The 13019-nt window shown below is 41.4% G+C and overlaps 2 protein-coding genes across 2 annotated transcripts; both read left to right on the forward strand.

The window, feature by feature from the left end:
• Positions 1–1096: 1096 nt before the first annotated feature.
• Positions 1097–1599, forward strand: LOC119651904. Its single transcript, XM_038055731.1, has 2 exons — positions 1097–1299; positions 1363–1599. Exons 1-2 carry the CDS (start codon positions 1167–1169, stop codon positions 1557–1559), a joined length of 330 nt encoding a protein of 109 aa, XP_037911659.1. The 5' UTR covers positions 1097–1166; the 3' UTR covers positions 1560–1599.
• A 10191-nt stretch (positions 1600–11790) lies between these two features.
• On the forward strand, positions 11791–12342 carry LOC119651480. Its single transcript, XM_038055091.1, has 2 exons — positions 11791–12025; positions 12098–12342. The coding sequence occupies exons 1-2, from the start codon at positions 11893–11895 to the stop codon at positions 12292–12294; spliced, it is 330 nt and encodes a 109-aa protein (XP_037911019.1). The 5' UTR covers positions 11791–11892; the 3' UTR covers positions 12295–12342.
• Positions 12343–13019: the final 677 nt, after the last annotated feature.

Here is a 13019-nt window from a genome sequence, read left to right on the forward strand (position 1 = left end):
AATTATAGGTAGAGTTGTGTGAAGTTGGAGGAAAAGAGTCCATTGATCCGTGATTTTGCCAAAAAGCACTCTTTCCATCCTCCAAAGCAATGTTGCTGAATTGTTTTAAAAGCGCCCCGAAGGGAGGGTTTGACCATTCTGGTAAACCCAGACCCATAGCCTTACGAACCTCAACATGGGCGAGTTCGTTTAGTGGGTACCTCACATGTGCCGGGCACTATAGAATTTTCAGTGACTTAAAAAGGGGGCCGTAAGCATGGGCATGCATTTTACCCACTAGGTGATGCGACAGCACAGTTTGGCCGAGTAATTTACAGGTATGCAGAGAGTCTGTAATGGGAGCAACTTTCTCCGCACCCATTGTGAAGGCCACATTGATGACCTGAAAAACAGCAATAAGTTCAGAAGCTAAAACCGTACTTACTTTTAAAGAAAAACGAGAGACATGCATCCCCCTCAGGACCAACTGCAGCGCAGGCAGATCCATCCCGCGTGAAAGCAGCGTCCGACGCGAGGACAAGAAAGCCCTTGATATGAGTCCCCCCGGCCATATCACACACAGCCGCCACACGGGCTCCGCCACAAGTGCCCAAGTCAGCCCAAGGCATCTTTTGAAGATACAAGTAGATATTGAGTTGAGTTTGTTTTCAACGTACTTTGGAGGGTTCATGATGGGAGTGGCGGCATATTCTACAATGGGTCTTAATAGTCTAGATTTTCGGGTAAGAGACCCCAAGAAGAACTGGTTGAAAAATTAATCAACCTACCAGAATTTAAGTGAGGATTACAAAACCTTAAAACGAACATTTATAAATCGGGTTTCAATTACACATCGGTGAAATGGACCAAAAGACGTCAAAGAGAGAATAATTTTGAATGATCGTCGTTCATTTATACATAGTTAACATTTCTTATCAACTGTACGTCACTACCAGATAACTCATAAGCTAGTATCGTATATTATATATTTTCGCTAGCCTCCAGTGGTTCCACGATGTTCGTATATACATAATTCCTCTCCGATATCAACTGAACGAACAGATTATTATTGCAATCTCATTAGGTTTTAATGATAAAAACTGATATATAAATAATTAGCGGTTGTGTTTTTAACGTTCACTTTTCTCAAAAGTTGATTGATTATAATTTTATTAAAATAAATTAAGATGTCTTTAAAGTCGGACGCAATTGTTGATAGGGTCAGAGCTAGGCTCGCAAAAATTGATCCAAACAATAGAGAAGTTACCCACGTGTACAAGTGCAAGATCACTGTCGATGGAAATGTAGCCAAAACTTGGAGTAAGTGAATTTTTAAACAATTGTGGGATGTGTAACATAAATTTAACAAATAATTTTTAATAGTTTTAGATTTGAAGAACGTTAATCTCTATGAAGGTGATGGCGATGCCGAGTGCACTCTAATTTGCGATGATCAAGCGTTCGTCGACTTAGCTGATAAAAAAATTCAACCACTTGAAGCAGTTGAAGCTGGGAAATTAACTATCGATGGAGAGTTATCTATAGCTCTTAAATTGTTACCGTACATTGCATCTGTTTAAGATATTTGCAATAAAATTTTATTCTATTTTCGTTTTGTAATCGTGGTCTGGAATTGTAGTAAATTTCCCTTACATTGATAGCGTCAATCGGATGGTGGTGTTTAGGCGGCTGGAGTTTCAATTTTTCAGGAGATGTGTATGTATATCCTAAGAATATCCGACCTAGGGACCTCGTTGAGCAAGTTTTCCACGTTGGCAAACATAACGAGTCATGTTTAGGTTTTATAAAGGGTCAGTTTGGTTTGATATCCGTATGAAGAAGAGAATAGATGCTGCTACAAATCAAGCGGGACCGCCATTGAATTTCAGTAATTTCTAAGTGTTTGATCAATCTTGATCCTCTCACCATGATACCCTCAATTTTAGGTGTAAAACTTCCAAACTTCTTGTGAAGAGATTTGCACCCGTCTGCATCTGATCTGCGCACATCTAGGTTTTTCGCAAAAAGGGTGCAATTGGGGTCACGTGTAATTTATTGATATGGCCCAATTTTTGCAATATTTGGAGAAGTCTTCGAGCTGTTGTATTTGGAGAGATATCAATGGCTTTAACTAGTGTGGAAGGGGGCAAGCTCAAAAAGAAGGCCATCTACCACGGGTAAACTAAATTAAACCAATGCCAATCTTAAAGACCAATCATGAAAACGTTTGACCTTATTTATGATACTGCGAAGACTATCGGTAGGGGACAGAAAATTCTTTCCAACGCTGGTAACAAAGTACCCGTCCTCGAAAAAGCTTACTGTAAGCCTAATCAATGCAATAATTTATAAATGAGTAATTGACTCCACACCGAATCAAAGACACCCTGTAAATCTAATAAGTATGCCAAAATTTGGCCATTGTTAGCATTAGGTCTAGTGGTTTGGTTTTGTGAGAAAAACCGGAGCCCAAGTTGGTGGCTAGACGTGATATTATGCGCTATTTAACTACTTTAGGCAAAGTGAACGAAATTTGATTGTCAGAGACGTCCACTTTTGACTCTAACAAATGCCACTTTTCGCTTAAAAATGCACCTCAAGTTAAGCTCTTCTGAGAGGGCTCGAAAGTAGCAATGAACAGCCCAGATGATGATCTAATCAATGCGGAGCTTCCTTGTGAAGGGTCTTATTTTTCCGTATCACAGCTTAAAGGATTGATACTCCACAAAAATGAAGACTCTGCTCGGCCTCGAGTCTTTTGAGTTTGCTGTCAGGCTTTTCTATCGTAGGTCATATCGAGGTTTTGCGATTTTGGTCTTCTTGGGTCAGGAAGAGACAATTATATCAACCTGGAAGAACACTCATATATGACATACCTTCATTAACCCTCTTTCTTAGGTTGGCATACAATGTTGAGTTATATTTTGCAGCATAATCAGCCTTATAAGGTCATAGATAAAAAGCATTGGATTAACAATGGCGGAAGAAAAAACGAAAGTAGCCCTCATTGGCAACGCTATAAATAGAATATTTTGCGGGGCCGGCAGGATACCACTAATACTTTTGCAGGTTTAAATCAGTGAATTAATCTTATTGACTAAAGAGATAATCCAGTAGAACGAAACGTCGAAGCCTCTCCTAGGTATGATATTAAAATCATACTTGGATATTTTAATAGGCAAATAGGAACAGAATTCGTATTCAGGCGATACGTTGGCTCCCATAGCTTACATTAAAATACAAATGATAACGGACTGCAGTTTATTCAGTTAGTAGTATCGCACGAAATGGTTGTTGGGAGTACCTGGTTAGCGCGGAAAGTGGTCCATAAACATAAATGGGCCTCACTTCTCAACGGAATTGATCACGTGCTGAATACTGGGAGAACCAACAGATCTGTGAACTCGATAAGTACAAGGAGCAACTGCATCAAGCGCGCAAATTTTACTAACAAGTCAGCACGATGAGGCCTTATATACCTCGAAAAAGAGGAAAATTTAATTTCCGACAGAATAGGCATATTGGGGCGATAGGTTGATTAAAACTAAACAACCAAAATATCGGCGAGTAGGAGGTCCCGCCAACTGAAGACAATGAAAGAATGCTACCATCTCCAAGTATGGAAGAAACAGTCCGTGCAATCCACCGGCTAAAAGACTATAAGTTGTTAGGAGCCGGAATGGTTAAATATGAAGGCCACCAATTACACCGAGCGGTTCATCCACTGATGCTCAAGGTGTGGGATAGCGAATCAATTCCTGACGACTGGCAACGATACATTATCTGTCCCATACATAAAAAGGGGGATATCACGCACTGCAGCAATTATAGAGGTATCAAGTTACTGAGTACTATCTATAAGATGTTCTCCGCTATCTTGCTAGGTCAGATAACCCCATACGCTGAGAACGTTGTTGGTCCATATCAAAAAGGCTTCACACCAGGCAAATCAGCAACAGATCAAAATTTCTCTCTGCGGTAAGGGATGGAAAAACTGTTGGAATATGGCCACCAGTTGCATCATCTTTTCAACGAATTTAAAGCCGCCTACGATAGCATAGCCAGAGTAAAACTGTACACGACCATAAAAGGATTTGGTATCCCGACGAAATTGATAGTCTTCTCAAGGCTGACCCTGACCAGCAGCAGGATCACTCTCAACACCATTCAACGTCAACAACGGTCTAAGACAAGGGGATGCCCTATCATGGGTCCTCTTCAATCTGCCCCTGAAAGAAGTGATTCGCGAAGCAGATGTGAATGCGAGAGGCACCATACTTTTCGAGTCCATCCAACTACTAGCCTAAGCTGACGATGTTGACAGTATGGGAAGGACAACCGAGATGTACAGTCTTTCTTCATTCAGATCGAGCAGATGGCGCGAGATCTCGGGCTGCAGATTAATGAAGGCAAGGCGAATGATGCAACGTCAGCACCAAAAACCAAAGGAGCAACAACATCAAATCGCATTGGTCAAACGAAAACAATAAAGGTAGGAGACTACATCAAAAAACACAACTAATAACAGCTATGACGATAGAATCCGCGCACGGTTGTTGGCTGGCAACAGAGCCTACTTCAGCTTGCAAAAACTGTTTCGCTCAAAACGTCTTACCATAGAGTCAAAGCTCTTACTGTACAAGACTATGATCTTGCCAGTCCTTATGTATTACTCGGAGACCTGGGTTCTTAGCAAAAAATAATTGCGAACTCTTGACCGAGTTCCAGAGAAGAATCCTCTGAAGAATTTTTGGCCGTTGACTGATACCATGACCGTCTGGTTGTGGATAAAATTCGGTTCAATAGGTTGCGGTGGATGGGTCACTTAATTCGTATAGATGAGGATGATTCAGCTCGGAAAGTCTATAAGGGCGATATCTATGGTAGAAAAAGAAGACGGGGCAGACCCTGCCTAAGATGGAACGATGGCTTCAACGATCAGGACGCCAGACAGACAGGGATGTCGAATTGGTGGACCTCGGCACAAAAGCGTGGAGTCTGGAGTTCCTTACTAAGATCACAGACCACAACACCTTTGACCATTGATCCATTAAGGAGGAATACTCCGAAGAAATAGATACTTAATTTTAAAGGAACGGGTGGAATATTTCATTATTATTTCATTAGTCCAAATATCCTTGATTCATCTCACTGACTGAAAACAAAGTGGCTCATATTTTGGCAAAAGCAGTAAAAGGATTCGAACTTAAAAGAAAATATCTGAGTTTAGGAAACAAGTAAGATGACTTACGACGTGAGTATCAACCAAATGTACACAGGCCTGACAAGAAGGGGATAGAAAGGGAGGAATCCCCCCAGTGGCGATGTTTTTTCGGGAACCCGGAATAAAAGTTTCAGTGGAATATCGAATATTCACCCCCTTCCTCTGTGCGGCCATGAACCCACATCAGCCCCCTATTAATCATCTATTTCTTAAGTGCATAGTTCAATGATATTTCGACCCACTTTCCATGCCCAATTATGTACTTTTTTAATTCTAAACTTTCTTACCTAATTATTTTTAGCTTATCTCTAGTAGGCAGGCTGTGTAAATTTCAGAGCAATAACATTTTATAGCTTTCCCTTATCACCATACATATGTATACGAACCAGCATGAATAGTCTGACTTTTGCCCCCCATCTAAAGGTTTAGTTAAGATAACGAAAATTTGCACTTTGTGCATTCAGGTGAAGCTTTTTGCACGGGTAGTAACTAATGAGCGTGGGGTAGTGCACCCCTGCAAGTATTGATTTCAATATGAAATCGCGAATAATTAAATGTATCTATTTGATAGGATTTGATCAACTGATAATATTTATTGAGCCTTAGAAAGGTAGGATGACTGATATCTATTTTGAAATTCAAAACTATATTTTTTTAGAGAACATTTATTATTTAATTTCAACAAAAGAATTAATTTTGCCTGGAAGTCTTGTAAGCTGAAGTCAGCAGCGAAACTTTTGGCTGGTTTCAAGATTTCGATTTTGCGTTCAAATTACTTTAGTTTTATTTAAGTAAAATGTGTAGCAAATATGTCTCAGACGTCGGTGCTATTCCATGAAGTCTGTATATTGTCCACTTAGAATCCCGTCACCAACTAGTGTCTATTCAAATTGAGAGAGCCTTACGTGTGTTTTTGGTTAAGAAATGCATAGCATTTATCTGGAATCAACACCTTGGTTAAATGCATAATTCTATATCTCCTGGTTTCTTCACGTATGGTTGCTTTTGCATACCACTTGACTGGCTCTTTCTGAGGTCAAAAGTTAACTGAAAGGTTTTGTGTATTTCTTTTATAAAGACATTTGAGTGTGCATTTGTCCCATTAGTACCGTGTACGTAACATATTATATGAGAATATTCGCTTTTGCGTGATATTCACATTTAAGATTTTTGAATTTGCAAGGAAGCGACAAGTAAGGGGGGGGGATCTGCAACCAATTACTAAAATTATAGTAATATATTATTATTAACTATTATTAACTTTATTTGAACAGATATCGGCATGAAGGGTATTGCGGAGCCTAGGCACCATATATTGACAGCCTCTTGATTTTTTTTAAGATTTTTCGGATGGATAGTTTTTGTGAATGGGTCCGTGAAAGAACTGATCATTTTAAACCCCCCGCACTCCTCATGTTTCCAACAAATGTTAAAACTAAGATCGGCTTCGGAAAGTACTTACCGAGACCTTTCATTTGATACTCCTCATGACTATATTTGGTGAAAAAAATGTGCACCCCCCTTCTGCATGTATGGGGACCCCCCCTCAAATTCGACGTAGAAGGATGTGACGCATTGCATGCGTGAGTGTTCACAGTTCCCACCTTTTCACCAAATTTCGTATCAATCGCTTCAATCATTTCTGAGAAAAATGCGTGTGACGGACAGACAGACAGGCAGTCAGACAGGCAGACACTCAAACAGACAGACAGACAGTCAGACAGACAGACAGACGGACAGATCTGTGGAGAGTTGCCAGATATCCCATCAGGCGCGACCCCAGTTGGCGGATGTGTTCATGCACTTTCTTTTCTGATTGTGCATGGGCTAGTGTTTGCTCATCACTGGTGCGTGGACTAAAATGGCTATGGGAAGAATACCCAGAACATAAAACCACCATGGAAGACGAGAAAAGGGGGAAACTTACGGTGCAGGGGCTCGGAACCCCAGTACCAGCGGTTTTTGGGAGTGACCAAGTGGGCTCCTGATCGTCAATATCATTCGACCGCATTGCCTCGGTGATGGACAACTTTGCCACCTTGGCATATGATGCTACACGTGATTTGGATCTGGAGAAGGGAGTATTCAAGCTAAGTACGACCTTTCCGAGAACACCGATAACAAAACTAAACAATCTTTGGAATGCAGATCGTTGGATGACAAAAACTGTGATAACAATCACCGCATATGTTCAAGATGCGCGACAGCAGGAGTACCTCCTGGTCCAGGATCAAGAAAGGGAACCATTCAAAAGAAACTCGTCGATTATGAGATCTCCACCAATGTCAAAGGTGGTAAAAAATAAGGTCCAGGCAAGGTCAATAAACGCCCAAATTGAAGGAACGTATAAAAGGAGTAACCTTGCCGGGGTTTATAGAGAGCAGAGTCCTGATCCGCAAGAATTACAATTCACCCAGGTTGGGGCAAAAATAGTTGAGCTGTGCTGTGTGTGAGTAGAAGACCAAACTACTGGTGGCATGATGAACTGGTCGTAAAAATGCCACACACTGGTGTGTGCAGACCAGTGTCTTTTGAAGATCTTCAAAGACCTCAAAAAAAAGACAGATGGACAGGCATACAATAAACCGATTTTAATAAGGTTTTGTTTACACAAAGCCTTAAAAATGACCGACAGTTTCGTCCAGAGCACTGACAACTCATCAGACGCTACCTCGCCTTTACCCTGGGAGCAGCGTAACCGAAAGTAGCTACAGGTGATAATCACTCGTTATCGCGCGAATTATATCTAAGTGAAATCCGTCTTATATATTCAGACCCAAACTAGGTCGAATTGAAATATTTTTTGTTTGAGGATTGAAGGAGTCCTAAGTCCGCATCCAGTTAATGTTGGAAAGAAACTTTCGTCTAAATTTATGGTCCACAGATCCTTCTTTTTGAAATACCCAAATATAAAAAAAAAATGAAAAACAGTGACCAACGGTTTCGTCCAGGGCAGAGATAATTCATCAGTTGCTGCACTGAAGGCATCCGCACCGCAAAATTTCGATGCGTCCAACTGCCCCTAATGAAATTTCTAAATTATTACGGGATAATGTTGATGACTGTCTTGGTCAGAACTACTAGATAGATGCTGCTTATGTTTAATATCACCAATGCTGCTACATTGATGAACTCTTACTCAGTCGGTTTTACGCTACAACGTCATTATGCTCCTTACTCGACCTTCGAAACTGCTTAAAGACTATAATCTCGCAGGACTCCCACATTACTGTGATTGCGTCGCAAACCCTGCTGAATCTGCGATGCTATCTATTTGCTCCGCACCATTGCCCCAATGCAAGAGGTACGATCCTCTTCAAGTCCACTCAACTACTGACCTATGCTGACGATATCGACATCATGGGAAGAACCACCCGAGACGTACAAACTGCCTTCATCCAGATCGAGCAGGCGGCAATTGGCGCGAGATCTTGGGCTGCACATCAATGAAGGCAAGACAAAATATATGGTGGCAACGTCAGCACCGAAGATGAATCAACCAACAACATCAAACCACACTGGTCAAACACGAAGAAGAATAAGGATAGGAGAATACAACTTTGAGACCGTTGACAATTTCTCCTATCTAGGGTCGAAAATCACAACCGATAACAGCTACGATGATGAAATCCGCGCACGGTTGTTGTCAGCCAACAGAGCCTACTTCAGCTTACAAAGACTGTTCCGCTCGAAACGTCTCACCATAGGGTCAAAGCTCTTACTGTACAAGACTATGATCTTGCCAGTCCTCATGTATTCCTCGGAAACTTGGGTTCTTAGCAAGAAAAATTGCGAACTCTTGGCCGCGTTCGAGAGAAGAATCCTCCGAAGAATGTTTGGCCCCCTACATGAGGATGGACGATTCCGTAGCCTACACAATGACGAAATCTATGAGCGATACCATGACCGTCCGGTTATGGATAAAATCCAGCTCAATAGGTTACGGTGGGCAGGTCACTTAATCCGTATGGATGAGGATGATCCCACCCGGGCAATATCTATGGTAGAAAAAGAAGACGAGGCAGACCCTGCTTGAGATGGAACGATGGCATAGGCCAGGACGCCCGACAGCTTTTAGGGATATCGAATTGGTGGACCTCGGCGCAAAACCGGGATGTCTGGAGTTCCTTATTAAGGCAGGCCTAGACCGGATACCGGTTGTTGCGCCGTTAATGATGATGATGACTATTGCCCCAAGCTCATTGCTTTGAACTTTTCGCATTGTTGTATATTGCGAAGTTCGATGCAGATATCATATGCTATTTCTTAAAGGACTGCAAGCGCGTTAATTTTCAAAGTTTTCTTGAGTAACTTCAAGATTTTTAGCATTGTCGCTTGTCAATAAACTCATAGATGTATCCAGACAGGATATATCTAACTATGCTCCAATCAGATTCTCCGGAAGGTCAAGGGAGAACCGACGCTAAACGGCCTGGAAGACAATGTCACAAGGATCAGATTAAAGCAAAAGAGAGAGAGCTGTTCCTAGAGAGAAGGACGTTGAATTCGTGGACCGATTTTAATAAGGTTTTGTTGAAACAAAACCTTGAAAGTGAACAAATTCATATCACGTGGTGGTCACCTCGCACGCAAAAAATGCATCGGAATATAATATGGAAACCCTTGGCGACTACCTGCATTGTCAATATATATTTAACGGAAAAAAGGTTCTGCTAAGACACTGATGACGGGCTCCAAAAGTATATGTTGTTCCTGCAGGTATCCTGCAGAGGTCCGTACTGAACATACTGCTGTGGAACATCATATGTAATAATTTATTTAATCTTCCGGGTCCGGAGCAGGCCACGGTGGTGAGTGATACCAACGTGATACCAAGTTTTTTTAAGAAAAGTATGTGTGACTGACAAACAAACAAAAAGGGGTTGAGGAGTTGCCAGATCTCCAATCAGACGCGACATCAGGAGACAATAGGCGCTTGCTACAAAGCCAGACGGACGACTTAAAAAGAGGTATGTGGGTAGAGGATTAAAGACAAAAAGAGCTCGCCCGGAAAGAAGCCCGACTAGCTGTCCAGCCATACCAGAAGGAATGTTTCAAGGAATTTTGCTCAGGGGCGAAGAAAATCTGAACCTGACAGTAATTTTCGTAGTAACCGGAGACAAGCAGTATAATAGGGGACAACAAAGTTGGGGCTTGGACGGTACTCCGAATACGGTCCTTGAACTCACCATGAAGTCTAGTTCTAGTCTGTTTAGCAAAAAGAATCGTCTGGTTCTGGGCCCCAGGTGTACTTTCTCCCTGTGGGTCCCGTATTCGGGCTACTGCTGTAGAACATAATGTAGAACAATGTATTATACTTAAAGTTCCGGCCTCGAAAAAACCCACGGTGATAAACTTCAGCGACGATATAGCACTGGTTGGCTGAGTTATGTGAACCAATCACTACTCTTAAGGCTTGGTTAGGAAGTGGAAATCATACCATCGCTTTAAAATCCCCCATAAAACACTTGGCAGTGCTGATAGACGCGAAGCTCAGTTTTAGGCACCACGTGCAGTATGCTTACGAGGAAGTATCCATAACGAGTATGACTGCGGCAAAGCTGATGGCGAATGTAAGAGGCCTGCGGTATACTTGGGGGCTGCCTATAGCTAAGATGATGAGCTCGATTTTATGCTGAGCATCCTTTTGGAGCGCAATGCTGACCACATTGCCTCCTAGTGTACCGTTACGGTCTTGAATGAAGTGCTCTAACACACTTCAAGGCCCTGATCCAACATGGATTGTTGCGCCAACGATTATTATTATTATCCTTTTGGAGAACGGCACTTCAGATATGTAAAGCAAATGAACTGAATATGATATATAGAATTGCAGTCCTTTCAGCACCATTTCACATAATGAGGAAGATTGCCGAAAGGAAGAGATCTATAAATTGATGGCAAGCGAGTTTGGAACGCTCAAGAAAGGTTGGATGGACACAGGCAAGTACAATTGAGTGGAGAGACACAATGAGCAGATTAATTATAAGCTTAACCAATTTCTCACGTTTGTCCAAACTGCGATGGAGTCCCAGAAAACACAAAGCTCTGAGATTCACGGGCGTGTATTTTGAAGATATCCACCTCCTTTGACAAAAGAAGCAGTTTGTAATACCGAAAATATGCTGCAATTCTCATAATTTTCACTAGGTAATGATCAATGTCCCCTTAGGTACTTGCATAGAAAGCCCTAGAAACATGAGCGCATTTTCAGATGCAACAGTTTGTCATCGCCATTGGTCAACGTACAAAACATTTCCTCAGTCCAAAATCCGATAAAGTGGTTTAGAACTTGTGCGTGGTCACTTACATCCCATGCTACCACCATCAATTTTACCGGTTTTTTTATCTTGCTACTATCGCAATATTTTTTATAAATTTAGCTAATTTAAAATTAATTTATGATGTACCATAAAAGCCGTTGATAATACAAATTCGTCGAATCGAACCCGAGCGATAATTTCTCTGGCTACTGATTTTGTATATTCGTGGCATGTGCAAGTAAATAAGATTTCAGATCTAAGATTACAGGTGAGGATAATCTTGAAACTTGCAAGGCGCACCAAAGGTATTTAACATTCACTTGAATTTTGCTCGATTACATTTGCCCGAGTCTCACTCAAGTGACCACTAAGGTGCTCCTTCTCAGTGTCTAGTGAATTCTTTCGAAAAACCTAAACTTAACCAAAATGTCTCTTAAGTCAGATACTCTCATTCCCAAAATCCTTGCTCGTTTGCAGAAGGTCGATCCTAGTAAACGTGAACTTACAAGTATCTTCAAATTCAAAATTACCGTTGGTGGTGCTGTCAAGAAAACATGGAGTAAGTGATACATTTTTAAAAGGACGATTTTCAAGGTGGCTAATATTTTTTGTTTTTACTTTTTTCAAACAGTGTTGGATTTAAAGAACGTCAAATTGTACGAAGCTGATGAGGCCGCCGATTGTACTTTGACCTGTGATGATGATACCTTCGCCGACATGATCAACAAGAAATTGGAGCCCAAAACTGCCGTCGAACAGGATAAACTAGACATTGATGGAGAATTGGCTCTAGCACTTAAGTTGGTTCCATACATTTCAGAATTGTAAACAATTTTGTATAACATATTTAAGACTAAATGAGAATGAGACATTTGACATTTTTGTGAAATCTGTGGAGGAACTACCCGACAACATGAAGGATTTAACAACGAAGTGCATTCTACAGTTCATGTTTGTGAGCTTCTTCAAAAAAGCGCGGCTCTTTGTATGTATAAGGTGGCGGAGAGGCTCAACACTAAAGCATTCAGACCGCAGTAGTCCACTGAACTCGACGACTCCGTCTGACAGAATATCTCAATTTTCTTTTTGTACCACAGGATTCTAGTTAGTAGATATGAAGCTACCCTCCGCGAGGATTGGAAGTGTTCCATAAATTACCCACAAAACTTCTGCTTATCTTCCTTTTCAAAAGGATAAACTTTGCAATGTGTTTGTTTGATTCTGGCACGGAAAATTTGGTATGTCTAACGGTATCAGGTCTATGCTATTTGTCCTTATGGGAAGCCTGTCTCCAGGCTTTGATAGCATCATTTGGAACTGCTACTGACACTCCAATTGCTGGCCCTAGATTTCATTTTCCTCTACCCCTCGGTGATTAAGTATTCAAGGTAGTTCCGCTGTATTGAATCTAGATAAAGAATTCAGACGAGTTCGGCACTCCTGAAAAATTTTTGAGGTGATCAGGGGATTGTTACTCGCCCCCTAGGCTGCTTGACTACCGCTGCAGATTACGATGCGCCTATTATTCAATGACTCTTCAAGAGAGACAAGAT

Source organism: Hermetia illucens, chromosome 3 (genome assembly GCF_905115235.1).
Source record: "Hermetia illucens chromosome 3, iHerIll2.2.curated.20191125, whole genome shotgun sequence".
NCBI classification, from domain to species: Eukaryota; Metazoa; Arthropoda; class Insecta; order Diptera; family Stratiomyidae; genus Hermetia; species Hermetia illucens.